Source organism: Cotesia glomerata, linkage group LG5 (genome assembly GCF_020080835.1).
Source record: "Cotesia glomerata isolate CgM1 linkage group LG5, MPM_Cglom_v2.3, whole genome shotgun sequence".
Taxonomy (NCBI): Eukaryota; Metazoa; Arthropoda; class Insecta; order Hymenoptera; family Braconidae; genus Cotesia; species Cotesia glomerata.
In genome coordinates, this window is record NC_058162.1 from 19,290,980 (window position 1) to 19,307,901 (window position 16,922).

Consider the following 16,922-nt stretch of genomic DNA (forward strand, 5'->3'; position numbering starts at 1 on the left):
AAATCAACCGATTTTTACCGGACTGGTGGCGATCGACGTGGTTTTTAAAAAGTTATTCCAAAAAAACTATTTTTTGAAAATTTTATTTTTGACATTTCTCAAAATCTAGCGAACTGAATCGATTCAAATTTTCACGAAATTTAATGGCAATGATGCTCTTTGGACCGCCACCTATCTCGATCCGATCGGTCCAGCCGTTCAAAAGTTATAAGAGGTTTACACACACACACACACACACACACACACACACACACACACACACACACACACACACACACACACACACACACACACACACACACACACACACACACACACACACACACACACACACACACACACACACACATATACACACACACATAGACAGATGTACACCATTACGTGAATAGTTAGGAAGCTTCTTAGGACCTCAAAACGTCGAGATTTGATGAATACTCGATTTTCGAAGAACAAGGTAAAAACAATAACTTCCCGATTTTTTTTAATTTTTAATTTTCTTAGCGGGAAGTTAAAAATTAATAGAAATAGCGTTTTTTTCAACCGTCCAATGTAGAATAACTTCTTAAGTTAAGTTAAAAAACTGAATTTTCCAAAAATCATCGTGTTTATCTCTTCACAAGGACTTGCGAAATTCACACCATAAGCCATTAAAATTAAAATATGCATAGCTTTTGATTAACAGTAAAAAATCTGGTTTCCCAACGAACTATCGAGATATTTGATATTTTTCGTGAAATATACTATCACGATAAATACGATCATGTATTATTTATTGATTGAAAGAATAATGTATTACTTGGCAACGCCGCTTGCACAGTTAGCAGACACACGAGTGTCCATGATTAGAAAAATAATATTAGAGTTTATTTACTTTTGTGCGATATTGCAAAACATACACTAGCGATTTGGAGTACAGTGTTTTTTATTTGTCAATTAACTGTTAATAATAGTTTAACGATAAAACTTTGTAATAATTCCTCGAAAAATTTTATCTATTAATGTAACAATTATTTATTGATATGTATATGAATAAATTGTTAATTAACGCATATAATAAATAAACGATTTGAAATTTAAATGTATCCTTTTCAATTAGCGCTGCATCAGTTTGTGACTTTTATTTATTTTAAGTTAATAGAAACAACATCAGCGTTGAAATTTCTCGTAAACCTCAAAACAACTTCAAATTGTAAATTAAATAAACACTTTGATAGAAATCGATCTTAATTGATAATCCCGGCTAAAGAGAATTTTTGAGATAAAAATTCTTAATTGACTTAATTATCTCCTTTAAATTGAAAATTTTCATTGAAAAATTGGAAATACTTATAAAAAATTCAATTACTTTTATATCGATTCAATTTCTTTGTCGAAAACGATTTCCGTTGATTGAATAAAGATACTGATTTGATTTGAAAAAAATTCATAGAGATAATATTCTTAATTTAAGTTAACCTTTTGCTCAGCACATTTATGCGCTATCGATATCACATTTATGGCATCGAGTAAAACCTTAGATATTTTTAAAATCATCTGCAGAATAAAATATTATTCTTGATCTAAAACTACATGTAATGATTGATTCAATATAACTTTACTTGCTATTTTGATATACATATGTATTCAGCACTTAACCTTACTTCAAATTTTCATCGAATTTAAATATCGTATATTCAATATAAATATTTTTGATTCTTTAAATAATATGCTTATTAATTAAGTAACATAGTTCATAATAATAACATTCGGATATTCTATCGATAAAATCATTTATTATGATTGAATATATGTATTATTTCGAAATTAGAATTTTAATTCACATATGAATTCTTGCACAAGTTTTGTAACTCAAAAAAATTCAAAAATATATATGTATTATATGTCATTGGTATTAAAAATTTGTTTTATATTCTTATTTAGAAGGTATAAGCGAGAGCGCGGAGAAACAGTGAATTTTAATCACGATCGATCCGTATTTTAACATAAAAATAATATTCGGTAATTAAGGGATATTTTTTCAATATTACATTAACACAAAATTGTATTACTTTTGAAACAGAGCTTTGTAATTTTAAACATAAAGCTGAGTCACTTTATCATTTCACACAGATTCTGTTAAATTAACACTAACTTTGTGTAAAAAAATTCATTAACACAAATTTTTGTGTTGAATTCGACGAAAATTTTTCATTGTGTAGTTTTATATGATCTGAAATAATTCTCATTTAATTGGTACGTTTTCAAGCATTTTGTATATATTAAGGGGTTAGGGGTAGTCAGAATTTTCAAAAAATCAATTATTTTATTTTTGCATTTTCGTTATGTGTAATATCTTAAAAATATTCTCTGAAAATTTCAAGTCGATCCGATAATTAGTTTTTGAGTTATTCGACAAATAACAAAGAGAGCTCGGGTACTTCAAAGCGCTCGGGAGCAGATAGCTAGCGGCAGCTTCAAGAAACCCCCTTTTAGGGTTCTATTGTCATCCATGAACTACAGTCGACGCTCTCTGTATTGGACCTCTCTGTATTTGACCGCTCTCGGTATTTGACCACATTCTTCCTCTGTATTTGACGATTTTACACAGCTCTTATGGACAAGGACGAGTCAAATACAGAGAATGGTCCTGTACGGGTGAGTCAAATACAGAGAGCGTTGACTGTAAGACTTTGGTGTATGTAGTAGTACCTAAATTTATAAATACCTAAATATATATAATTACAATTTCTAAAACTAAATTACAAAACTAAACAAAAAGGTCTTGGTGGTAGAGGTAGGCTTACAGGAAAAGTAATAGACAAATTAACTGTGTACTATGGTTTATCAATACGTCGTCATTGCGATTCTATTGAAGATATGAAATCCGCTATTATGGCAAGTTTTTACCACTACGGTTCGACTGATGAAAATCTGAATCATGATATGTGTCCCAAAGGAGAAGATTCTTGGTGCTCTTACCAGCGCGCTGAAGCAAGTGGAGAGCTTGATACTTATACTCAAGATTATTCTCCCTTACCTCCTGATGTTTTAAAAGCTATTAAACCGATTTACGACGATCTCAGTAATGATAATTTACTTTCAAGATGTGTAGATGGATTCAATCAGAATAATAATGAGAGCTTCAACCAACTAGTGTGGAAAATATGCCCAAAAACCGTGAATACTAGTTCTACTATCGTACAAATTGCTGCATACATAGCTACTTGTATATTTAATGAAGGTACAAATTCATTATTAATGATTATGGATACCCTAGGACTTAATTGTGGGTCTAATTCCCATCGGTATGCTGAAAAATTGGATGCTGCACGTGTGAAAGTGGCAGATCAGCGCGCCAACGACAACACTCGGGAAGGCAGAATGCTTCGTAGGCAACAGCAAATTGATGTTTTGGAAACTTCCACAATGGCTGAAAAACTATTATATGGCCCAGGAATAGATGACTCGATGTAAGTAATTTAATAATTCGTATTTCTGTACGTGAATCTAGTGTGAAACTTTAAACGCGTTTTTCTCAAAACTATGTTTTTTGAACTGGTGACAACTGTAACTCGAAAACCGCTCAGTAGATTTTAATAAAATTTATACAGCTTTTAGAATACATAATAAACTTGGGCCTGATCGAAGGATTTTTTTTTTTCACAAATTTCGATTTTTTAAGACCAATTAACTGTTGATTTTTTCCCAAAAATCTAGACAAAAATTTCCTGAGGCCGCCATTTTGTTAATTTTAAAAAAAAAAAAAAATCCTTCGATCAGGCCCAGGATTATCTATTTATAAAACTAATTTTTTTCATCCGATTGATTTTAGATGAATCTCCAAGCACTTATGATTGTCACCGCAAGGACCTTTTTTTGGAACTGGGTCAACACAGACAGCTATAACTTTGGAAATTAAATTTTTTTTTTTTTTAATTTTCGTGACTTCAAGTCAAAACATTGTATAATAATGCCATATTACTACTTTTGTAAAATAACATGATTTAATAGCAAAAAAAAAATACTGAAAATTCTCATTTTTTCGTGCCTCTGACTACCCCTAACCCCTTAAGCCCGAGTGCAAAGGAGTGCTCTATTATCTCTATTACCATTATCTTTTGAAAGTATGATAGTCATATTGTAAATAGAAATAATACAAAAATGTCACTTTAACCCTCTGAGGCTTCTGGGCGTTTCCCCCACTCTGGTGAAACGCCCCCTTCTACATTTACTTTACACGCTCCCTACTCCGGTGCCACGCGGCTCAGTTTGTCCCATCTCGACCTCAGCCCGACTATAAATTATATTGGGAATACCCAAGGTATATATCTGGGCCCCATTGGGTTCCAGAGTAATTCCAGATTAATTTGGGATCAATTTCAGATTAAATCCAGATACTAAGTTGTGAGACTGAAATAGATTTTTATGTTGTTGAAACAAGATTCATACGTGAAATTTTTTCTTCTCACTACAAAAAAAAAATTTTAATTGAAAAAAATGTTTATTATTAATATGTAAAAATTCAATTAAACAATTGTTTTTTAAATTGTTCGTTTTTATGTACTTAAAAAAAATTCAAAAACATCGAAAAAAGATAAAATAGAAATTTTATCCAAAAACATGAAAGCCAAAATTTTTTCTAAATTTTAAAGGCAAAAAAGCTATCGAAACCTTTTTTTTTTCTTTCACGACATTTTTTTATCATAAATACGCCGTAAAAACAAGCAGAATAAAAAAAATTCGAAAATGTAATTTTTCGCCTAGTTATGGCCCAATATGGGGTTGACCCTACTTGTAAATAATTACCGAAAATTAAAAAAAAAATTTGCATTTCAAAAAAATTTTAATTTTTTAGAAAAAATTTTTTTGCTAGTATAAGGAGGATTCCAAATCAATCGGACAGTTTTATGGTTTTTTATTTTTGATTCTTTCAATTTTTTTACATTTTTCAGTAAAGTTTTTTTTTTAATGTTTCAATTTTCTATTTAATTTCTACAAAAATTGTATTTTTAAGTCAGTAAAGTGAATAAATGAAAAAAAAAATAATTTCTTTAATTTGAAGTATAACATAAATAATATCTTAGTAAACCGGTTAAGTTGATGTATACGAAATAAAAATCCACATTAATAGTACTCCTGCTTAGACCAGCGGTAACGTGAACGACTGAGGACCTGAAAGACGCAAGTTCGAGCCCAACTCACGCCAAGGATTTTTTCAATCAATAATTCCATGTCAATCCGAGATTAAATTCACTAATGAGTTCTAATATAATAAGGTAAAAGACCCAATACCGGAACGATGAAGGGTACATGACTGGTTTTTATTACTTAGAAAATATTTAAATGGTTTATTAGTAATAATAATGCATCCAATCATATAGAATAAACATGTAGTTACACGAAAATAATTAAATTTATCAATTTTGTCGAATTTAATATTAAAAAAAACATGTTTTTTAAAAAAGTCTAAAAGACCCAGTATCGGAACACCTTAAATGCCCAGTCCCAATACCGGAATATGGTTGACCCAATACCGGAATATGGTTGACCCAATACCGGAATATGGTTGACCCAATACCGGAACGATAAATAAAACTAATTTTTTTAATCTAAAGAGTCCGCTTTTCGTAAGCTGGATTAATTAAATAATTAATTAACAAATCATAATACTTTATGTGAATTTTTCTGAATTTATAAAACGAATTTATAAAATGTTATCTTCGACTTAACTTTCGGCATCCTACTACTACCTATAAAAAATTAAGCAGTTAATTCAGAACTCAAATTACATGTATGCATAGTGAAACTAACAATAATTATTTAATATTAAAAAATCAAATAAATTTTTACTAAAAATCCAAAAAAAAAAAATAAACGATTCGAGGTTATACTTGACGACACTTATGTAAAAAAGAAAATTTCAAAACAGAAATTTGCTTTTGTTCTTCAAGTTAAAATTTACGAATATTTGAAACAATTTTTAAAATAAAATTACTTTCTATTATTAAAGAAAAGTTTGTTTAATTTGATTGAGTACGAGATAAAATATGAAATAATAATTGTCAAATCGTTCCGGTATTGGGTCTTTTACCTTATGAGTATCTAATCCTGAATTATTTTTAATTTTTTCGAAAATTTTAATATTTTTTTTTCAAAATTTACATGGGGTTTTGATGGGGATTTCCCTATTGGGACCCAAGAGAGATTGCCCAATGAGGGCCGCATAGGGCTTTGCGTTATATCCCTATGTGTGGTCCCTATTGGGTAACCCAATGAGGATCCAATAGGTCTTACACTAAAATTTCTAGTCGGGAGAGGGTTAAAAAAAAAAAAATAAAACCACTACTAAACATCAAAATTTTATAACCTGGTTAATTGATATTTTTACTTTGAAAAAATGGTATTGATGGCTTATAGTGTAGATTTTTCAAGTCTCTTTGAAGAAGAACTTTTGTAAGAGTGATAGCTTTTGCAAAAATCATTTTTTCAACTCTATTTCATTTAATTTCCTCATCTACCATAGGAATTTATGTAATAAAAATTGCAGATTAATATAGTTTGGTTTAGTTATAATTAATTATTTTCGGCTGACAATTCCAGAAAATTTTTGTCCTTTGATTAGCTATATCTATAAAACTTCATTTGTACATAGGTCACTCCATGCCAAATCGACAAATTTTTTACCCGACCCCCTTCAATTTCGCTCAAAGTTTTTTATCTTTTTCTACCTCCTAAAAGACATTTTTAGGAGTTATTTCAGATTTTTTGACCCAATCCAAAAGAAGCTACAAATTTAAAAAAAAAACCTTAAAAATAAATTTATTTTAGAGCAAATCGTCCTTCTCTTTATTCCTTACTTTTTTGAAAGAAAAAAAAAACAAAATTTTTCGAACGATAACCACTCAAAATTTTCAAAAAAAATTTTATTTTCCAACTTCTGAAGTTTCACGAGGAAGCCAACAAAATTTCATAATAAAGTCACATAAAATAAAACAAATTTGAAGAAAACATTTTTTTTTCATTAAAAAAAAAAATTAGAAGCGATTGTCGGCACATCTTGAAACTATTGCGGATTTTTGCAGAGTTAGTTAGTTTTTTTTAAGTAAAAAAAAAAAAAAAAAAAATGGAAGTGGTCGGACTTCGAGAAAATGACGATCATTTTGAATTACATTAAAAAACAAAAATCTATTTAGTGTGGTCCCAATCGGTCAATTTTTGAAAAAGTTCTAGCGATTTAAAAAAAAAAAAAAGAGCGATTTTTTTTTTAAATTTGTAACTTTTTTTGGATTGGATAAAAAAATTTTAAATAATTCCTAAAAATTTCTTTTAGGAGGTAGAAAAAGATAGAAATCTTTGAGCGAAATCGAAGGTGGTCAGGTAAAAAATTTGTCGATTTGAAATGGAATAACCCAAATACAGCTTGAAGACAGCTAGTGCTTCACTCTTTAATTGATTTTTAACTTCCCGCTAAGAAAATTGAAAATTTTCAAAAATCGGGAAGTTATTGTTTTTACCCCGTTTTTCGAAAATCGAGTTTTCATCAGATCTCGATATTTTGAGGTCCTAGGAAGCTTCCCTGACTACTCCCTTGATGGTGTCTGTATGTCTGTCTGTATGTATGTATGTATGTATGTATGTATGTATGTATGTATGTATTTATGTATGTATGTATGTATGTTCGTGTGTGTGTGAGTGTGTGTGTGTGTGTGTGTGTGTGTGTGTGTGTGTGTGTGTGTGTGTGTGTAAACCTCTCATAACTTTTGAACAGCTTGACCGATTTGATCGCGGTTGGTGCCATTCGAAAGGGTTCGACTAAACTTAGATTTTGAATACAAGTTGGACCGATTCGGACAAAATATAGTTTTTTTCAGTAACTTTCAAACGGCTTGACCGATCAATTCCAAAAACTAATGAGCTTTTAACATCGAAAAACCACGTCAATCGCCACTAAGACGGTCAAAATCGGTTGATTCGTTCGTGAGTTATCGTTGACGAAAGAAATCGAAAAAAAGTGTTTTTTTCGAATTACACCGAAATTTCCAGCCTGATCAATTTGTGTTTAAAAATATATTATAGAATTTGAAAAACTGCGTCGAATGCCGCCAACCACGTGAAAATCGGTACATTCATTCAAAAGTTACTGTGGTTTGAAAATTCAAAAAATAGTGTTTTATTAAACTTCTATCAGACTTTTGAGCTCGGAGAGCTCAAAACTACACGAAAATTATATTTTTGAGCTCGAAGAGCTCAAAAACGTAATAAGTGCAATTTTGAGCGCTTAATTACGAAAGTAGCGGGAAGTTGCAGGGATGGCCTTCAGGGTCAACCGTTTTCCTAATTTTTTTTTATGATTCACGCATCGCAATGAAAGAAGACGTTCAATTCGTATGAAAAAATAATATCGTCTTGAATATTTAAAGGAGCTATAAAATCAAATTGTAAATGAAATTAATTTCTTGTCTTTTATTTGTAACACAGGTCCACAAAAAAAAAAGTGGTCTGTGCTGGGTGTGCGACACATGATTTCCGACGTATTTTTTACCGCTGAACACGAATCTGAAGTCAAAATTGGGGGTCAAACTGCAAAAAACGGAGAAAAATAAAAAAAACCGATAAAATCCATTATCTAATAGTATTTTCCGTATGTTATGATCAAATTGAAGTTCCTGCTTTGTTTCTCTCTGTAGCATCCATCACTGATTTGCAAATATGTTTATTTGCCACTTATTGTGTCTTATTGAAGTCTTTTATCGAAATAATTTTATCTTTGATACTATAGAAAACGGGATGTGTAGAATGATTCACTAGTCAACATTTCATGGTATCGAAGCCAGCGAAGGCGCGCTGTTTTGCAGGGAAGCGCTAGAATATGAGAATGATGCCGTAGTGTGTCCGACGACGAGTTGACATTGTCTTCGTCAAAGTCGGAAAGCCCTCATACTTAGGCCTGGGGAGGTATGAAGGTTATCACCCCTAGGGCGGCTGACTCACCTGCGATCGGGCCAGGTATTCTATCGTGCGGGGTTTGTTTATTTTAATGGATTGTAATGCTTCTTCTACCTTAAGCTCACTCAACTGTACTTAAAGAAGAGTACACAAATCTAGAAACGGTCCTGATAAAAATTAAGTATGAAGAACATAAAAGGCAAGTATGTGGTGATTTGAAGATTTTGTCCATGATCCTGGGACAACAATCTAGATTCACGAAGTATCCATGCTATTTGTGTATGTTTGACAGTAGAGATCGCAAAAATCACTACGTCAAAAAAGTTTGGCCGTCGAGATCTTCATTTAGGGTTGTATCACATAATATAATAAGAAAACCGCTTGTTGATCCAGCCAAAATTCTCATTCCTCTTCTTCATATTAAACTTGGGTTAATAAAACAGTTTGTGAAAGCTCTGGATAAAGAAGGAGAGTGCTTTACATACCTGTGTCAAGTGTTTAAGCACAAATCAGATGCGAAATTGAGAGAAGGCATCTTTGGTGGACCAGAAATGCGGACGTTATTCAAAGATGAAACATTTGTTTCAGTGATGGATGAACAAGAAAAGGCATCATGGCTAAGTTTCAAGGAAGTGTGTACCAAGTTTTTAGGTAACACCAAAGATGCTGATTACGAAAATATTGTGGCCAATATGATCGCAAACTTTCAGCGTTCAGGTTGCCTAATGAATTTGAAACTTCACTTTCTTGATTCGCATCTCAATTACTTTCCGGAGAACAACGGATACTTTAGTGAAGAGCACGGAGAAAGATTTCATCAAGATCTCAAAGAATTTGAACGGCAATTTCAGGGGCAGTAAGGGGTAACATATTTATGTTTGCAGATTACTGCTGGATGCTACAAAGAAAAACTCAACAGAGCGGAAAAAAGCGTAGCAGAAATCTGTTGCACAGGTCATTTGAGGAGAAAAGGGCCAGGAAATGACAAAAATTATAAAATTTTAATTATCATGCGGAAAAAATGATTAGATCGAAGATTTTATCGGTTTTTTTTATTTTTATCCGTTTTTTGCAGTTTGACCCCCAATTTTGACTTCAGATTCGTGTTCAGCGGTAAAAAATACGTCGGAAAATATGTCGCACACCCAGCACAGACCACTTTTTTTTTCTTTTTTGTGGACCTGTGTAATTAACTCATTATTAAAATTATTTTTTCAATTTATTCTTGTCATTCACGATAGATAATTATTTTATTTTATCGACGTTTGATATAAAATTGTGTAAAAATTGAAACCAGTATTAACGTCATTAGCGAGGACTTTTTGTATATTGATACTTTACTTTCAACAATTTATGTATGACACGTCAAATAAAATCTATTTGTGAAAAAATATTCAGTTCTCGAATCGATCATTTTTGTTACGCTCATAATACATCCTTAAATTATAAATTAGTAATAATAGTAAAAAAATTTTTTGTTTTTCTTACATTATCCTTAAAGATTTGAGTCCTGCTAAAGAATCTTTCTGTACACACTGGAGTTTGTTGTAGCTTATTATCCTGAAAAAAAAAAAGAAAAGAACAAAAAGATATCAAAGTTTAGATAAATTCATCTCATATTCTGTATAAGAATGCGATGACAGGTAATGAAACTTACAGGTGAGATAATTTAGTTAAATTCTTGAAGGTGTCATTCGCCAGCATAACAATCTGGTTGTTACTCAAGTCCCTGTCAAATAATAACAAGTCAAAAACACTCGATGTGACCAAAACTGTCAATAATTATTGAAAAAATGTGAATGAGTATTGACAACTGTTACTTACAATCTTGTCAGCATCCTCAAGTGGCTAAGTCTCTCGGGTTGAATCGTTTTTATGTCATTTACGTCAAGATACAGTTCAGTGGTCTCTGGTGGGATGCCACGGGGTATTTCCGTTAGATGTGATCTGGAGCAGCTTACCACTGATCCTGCACAGTGACATCGCGGTGGGCAGTAATCGTCACCGAGACACCCGACACTATCACCTGAGACATTAAAAGTATCTTAAGTTATAATGCTAAAAATTACAATAATTCACATGAGTTTTATTATTTTTTTTTTTTTTTTTTTTTTTTTTTCAGGGAAGTGATGGACAGCTTGACTTAATTATTTCGAGTATCTATTTATTTCTATCATTAAGACCTAACAGCCATAGAAAAACGACAAGGTCACTCAATACTTATAAATAGTTCATAATTTTGACAGAGCTATAAAATTTTCTTTCCTAATCATTTGATTTTATATAAATCAGAATTAATTATTAGATTAACTATTAATTATTAATTATTGAATTAACAATAAATTAATTAAATCGAAGGTATGAAAATTATTGAGGTTATAAACAATTATGGATAGTTATCACTACGCAGGGACCTCAGTATTGGAAGTTTAAAATAGATAAATCCAATTTAAAAATCCTAAATTTAAAAATAGATCATTTTTTCAAAACTATTACGAATTTATGGTACGGAAATAAATTTATAAAAACTTTTATCAGTTGTCAATTAAAGCTGAAATGTGAATTAAATTATGGTAATAATTTTCTATTTTTGCCAAAAATTAACATTCAATAACTTGAGAACCACTAAATTTGGTTCTTAAAAAAGGTATCTAAAATTATATTTTAATTCTATTATTATTAATGACCTAAGAATAAAATATGTATTAACTGATATAGTTATGAGGTCTATCAAGCTAGCATGGACTCGTACATCATGCATTGACTCACTATTCAAGCAACAAAATTTATTTGAGGTGCTAAATTTGTTGCTAATTAGTTTCTCCATTTAAAATTTTATTACTTGTTTAGATTCCAAGAAATCAATAATAATGTCAGTCCAAAAAGAGTTTTGCTATTGCTAGCTTGACGACGCTATAGTTGTGAAGAGTACTAAATTTAGTACTAAATGTCGACATTTATTAGAAAAAAAATATGAGATCCAAGCTTTATAAGAGTTTTCCATTACAAAACATTTGAATAATAATACCAGTGTTTCGAAAACTTTTATAATATTTCTCTTAATGAATTTTCATATTTTACATCATATTTGCAGAATCTCTCTGAATATTACAGAAAGTAAAAATAAGTATTATTTCTTTTAAAAATATTAGAAAATTAGACAGTTTGTGCAGATATTTCATAGAATATCGTGATTAAATAACGAATGTACCATTTTTATGAGGAAATAAGACTGATGTTTAAGAGTACCTTTGACAAAAAAATATATTTGATCAGTAAAAATTTGAAATTACGTACTTCTAAATTATAATACGTCTATTTATTATTGTATGACGATATTGTGCAAAATATTATTTCGATTAATTACTTTCTGTATATAATTTTTAAATAAGGCGTTTACACTCGTGGGTTCGTGCATCCATTTCGTCACTTGTTCGTTCAAAACACCCGCAGTAGCTAAAAACTTTATTTATTGTTACATAGTTAAATGTATTGTGAAATTTATTTATCGATTTTTTTAACTTTTTCGATATTTTTCGTCAATGACGGGGAACATAGGCTTTACTTTCAAGAAAAAAAACATTGACAGTCGAGGATATAGTTTTATTTTATCTTTAAAATTTACTTTCCCATTTATTAACAAGCAAACTTTCTTCGTACGTATAATGAAAAATTTCATCTCGATTAAAAGAATGAATAATTATTCATAATGTTACAAATGATAAAAATTCTATCTTCAATGAAGCCATATTTTTTCAATTTTTAAAGATACACATTTATGTATTTATAATATAAACATGAAAAAATATATATAATAATAATAAAGAAGCTTACTGTTGCATTTAAACTCGTGACGCGGAATATCTTTAACGTGGGCGTCCTTCAATCTCGGAGGATCGTGGCATCGTCCAATGACGCCTGGAATGTCGCGAGTTCTCAACCACTCGGCGAACCACGCCAAATGACAATTGCATGATAAAGGATTGCCTTGCATGTTACTGTAAGATAAAGATTGTTATTTTCATTATTATTATTATTTCTTATTCATATAGCATTTAAGGAAGTTTTAATAAAATAAAGCTAACTGTAATGTTAAAACGAAATTTAATCGAACTTACATTTCGCGAATATGAGCTAGACCCTCGAATGAACTCGGCATCACACAAGTTATTGCATTACCACTCAAGTTTCTGTTTAAGAAAAATAAAAAGTATAAAAACAAAATATCAGATCGATAATAGTAAAATAATAGTTAATCGTATAGTGTAATAAGATTTCGATATCTTGAAACAAGTTGTTTAAATAGAATAGATACTTACAAAGTTTTCAAGTTAACTAGCCCTGTGAACATCTTATCGTGAACTTCTCTTAGTTTATTGTCAGACAAGAGCAGTTCAGTAAGTTGATGAGCTCCTTTAAAAGCAGACGCTTCTATTCTGGTAATTTTATTTCTTCGAAGATCTAAGTGTTGTAATTCTGGGAGCTTTTCAAACAGACTATCGGCTTTGATTTTTTCAATCTCATTATTCCCCAATAATCTAAAGTTATAGCGAAAAAAGAGGATTCATTAATTGATCATAAAACTTTATATTAAATTTTTAAGTAAGTTATTTATAAGGGTGTGGAAAAACTTTTTCTTTACTTAAAGAGTTACTTTTAACTTTGGAGTGTAATAAATTTATCCAACAAGAAAAAAGTTATTATTTATAAAACAATTATTTTCAATTCAATGACTAATGATAAAACTTTTTTTTTTGACGAAATTTCAAATTTTAATTGTTTAAATTTATTTCGAAAAATCAGTTACGTCAATCGACAATCCGTCGTACCAGAAACACGACAATTGTAAACAAATTTTATAAACCAGTTGATTTTTTTTTTTTTCTAATACGTTCGCTATAGTTTAAGAAGAAGTCAAATAAAAAAGAACAAATTTTAATCCGTCAAGTTTGATTGTAATAAAAAAAAAACTTGAAATCGGTAATTGACGCTAAATAACAAAAATATATTCAGTCAACTTCCTTTAAAGGTGCTTTTTTTCTCTGATTCCCACTAATCTTACTTATTATCCGATACGCGTTCTAAATGCTATATCGAAACATGAGCTACTACATTGGTACAAAAATAAACTTGACTCAAGAGAAAAAATTTGGAACCAAGACCATTTTGAAAAAAATAACTTTCTTGAATCAAGAAAAAGAAATTCTTGAGCCAAAAAATTTTTCTTGGCTCAAAAATTTTTCATTTTGATTTCAGAAATTCATTTTTTCAAGTGCTATTCGTGATTTAAGATTTTTTTCTCTTGAGTCAAATTCACTTTTTCAACATTTAAAACGCACGCTAAACGTCTTAATTTTTTTCCACGAAAAATTCAGAGTAAGAAAGTCCCCGGAAAATTTCCGCGCACCTTTAATTAATGACCGTATCTGATAATCCTTAAAGAGCGTCCGATGCATATTAGTCCCACAAAAATTTATTTTAAAAGGTAAATTTTGGCAATTATGCAGAAACTTGAAAAAAATATTTGATGGCACTGAGTGTTAAGTGCTTATTTTCTGAAGTTTAGCACAGTAAATGGTGAAGTTGTTTGTCTATGTTGACTTCAAGAAATCTTGACAACAATAACTAGTTTGAATTTTCAAATTGACTGATAAATTTAACATTTTTCTATAAATAACATCATTTATTTAAAGCCGTAAGACGGACGACGGAGACTAAGGGCCATTCAAAGTTTCCCTACCATGTTTTGGGACTTGATCACTTGTGAAGAAGTTGCTGCATTTTCAGAAGCTAATATGAGTCGCAATCGCTCATTTAAAGTTGGTAATTATTTTTTTTAAGGTGAATTTGAAGATGAATTGTCACAAATACCAAACCGTGGAGAACTTTTAAGGAGTAAGCACCTCTAGAGAAAGTTGACTGTAAAAGTGGTGATTCATACCATTATTTATTACGTAAGCATTCTATAAAATGGTATAGTATGTTGCATTCACGGCGTTTGCATTGCTAGAAGCACTAAATTCAATTTCTTTTTTCTTCTCTTACTCCTTCCTTGTCAAAATTATTTATAGTCATATTTTTATTATTATAATTAATATTTTTAAATTTTCTAAATATGAAAAGAATTTTTCTGTTGTTTATTGCTAAAAAAGGTGGATCAAACTTCTAACAAAAAAATTAAGCAGCTTATTAACATATTACGGATAGTCCTTGTACCAAAGAAAATAAAAACACAATTTATTTAAAAGGGTTGTTTAAATTCATTTTATAATTCCCAATAAAACTTGTATTGAAATAATTGTTCTTGTTGTTGAAAACTTGTAATGTAACTTAAATTAAGCTTGATACTCGTACGAAAAGTATTTTAAATTAGTTTTCAAAGTCTCAAGATATTATGATATCACAAGAGCTGTCAGAACTTAAAAACAAACAAGAAAAGTCCTTAAATAATATCTTGAGACAGGAAATTAATTTCGAATGGACGCAGTAATTTCTTGTAACTTTGGAGTGTAAATTTATGAGTTTTTAAAATTGAATTAACTTCTTGCAAGAAGCTTGGGAACTAGCGAAATTATATATAAATAAATAAAATGAAATATAAATTACAGTGTTGATGTATAAATCGGCAACTCTCGAGGAATCGACGTAAGTTTTTTATCAGAACAATTTACAGTTGCTCCATTGCACGTACAAGGTGATGGACAAGCTCCTGGTAGAATACACTCACCGGCTCTCTTGGTCAGTAACTTTTCGTCACCTGGAAACATCACAATCTCTTGGGTACAGACTAGCATAAATAAATCTGCCTGTTCTATTCTTCCGTCATTAACTTTTATTTCTTTTTTATTTTTTTATCAATAATAATAAAATATTTTTTAATCTCAATAAAATAATCACTTGATTTGGAATGGAATATGAATGATATGATTAACGATTCGTGGTGATGTAAGACATTTAAAACATTAACAATTAATATACATCACCACATACATAAATAATAAATTAGAAGTTTATATTAAACGATTATTATATTAAATTATCGTGTCCATGCGTCATCACCTCAATTGACAAGTATTAGGAATTCCAATTACTTTGGTTGGTTCTGTTTAATTATTTTACGTACACTGATAAAAAAATGCCTTGATTTAGAAGAAATAATATTTTTATGAAATTTAAATTAAATGAAATTTATTATTCTTGCTTCAATAATTTTTATCTTGTATTTCCAATTCTTGGCTCAACGACTCTTTATCTTCAGTCAATGACCATTGTCGTTTGTTGACGGTATATTACTTGTGATCGATAAAGCATAATTTATACAAACATAAATCTCAGTAACTAGAATAATTCAATTTTGTTTCATAATTTTTATATTTTTTATTCAAAAACTAGATTTTTGCATTCAAATTATCAAAATAATTAAAATTATTACTTCATCATTTTCTAAAAAGTATTGCATGCCTTAAGCGCGAATACAAAAATATGTTCTATTATCATTGTCTTACAATCAAGATCTCAACGTTTTTTCATATAAAATTGTATTTTAAACCTATGATGTACATATGGTGATGCAAAAAATACACCATCAACAAGAAGAATTATAGTTAAACTCATCAGATTTTTTTTTAATCGATTAATTGCTATTTTTACATTCGAAAAATTTTCTGTCTTTTGAGCAGCCATATCACGGAGAGAAAAATTTCATCAGAATGAAAATACGTATCGTTATTCTGACTATATGCCATATACTCATTTTTCTTAGAGCTACTCCGTATAGCCAATTTAGCCATACAGTAGATAGTCAAAATTATGATCCGTATCATTATTTTAGGCGTTGCATTAAGTTGATTCAACTATACAGATCCTCACGTTGACAAAACAGTTGCCTGTTTTGACGAAACCACATTTACAAGAGCAATTCTCTGTATGTTTACGTGAAACAAATGAATCCTTAAATAAGAAAACTGGATTGTTATTTTGAGGAAACGTCATTT

The 16,922-nt window shown here is 30.1% G+C and overlaps 1 protein-coding gene across 2 annotated transcripts in view; it reads right to left on the reverse strand.

The window, feature by feature from the left end:
* LOC123265890 (protein slit) overlaps window positions 1-16,922 on the reverse strand; it is a 441,502-nt gene that overhangs the window by 21,885 nt on the left and 402,695 nt on the right. For both annotated transcript variants that reach the window (XM_044729853.1, XM_044729852.1), the window contains exons 13-19: window positions 15,535-15,685; window positions 13,248-13,466; window positions 13,047-13,118; window positions 12,763-12,926; window positions 10,753-10,954; window positions 10,586-10,657; window positions 10,417-10,488 (exon numbers count right to left, since the gene is read on the reverse strand). In XM_044729853.1, coding sequence (XP_044585788.1) covers window positions 10,417-10,488; window positions 10,586-10,657; window positions 10,753-10,954; window positions 12,763-12,926; window positions 13,047-13,118; window positions 13,248-13,466; window positions 15,535-15,685 — 952 coding nt within the window. The remainder of the gene's footprint in view (window positions 1-10,416; window positions 10,489-10,585; window positions 10,658-10,752; window positions 10,955-12,762; window positions 12,927-13,046; window positions 13,119-13,247; window positions 13,467-15,534; window positions 15,686-16,922) is intronic.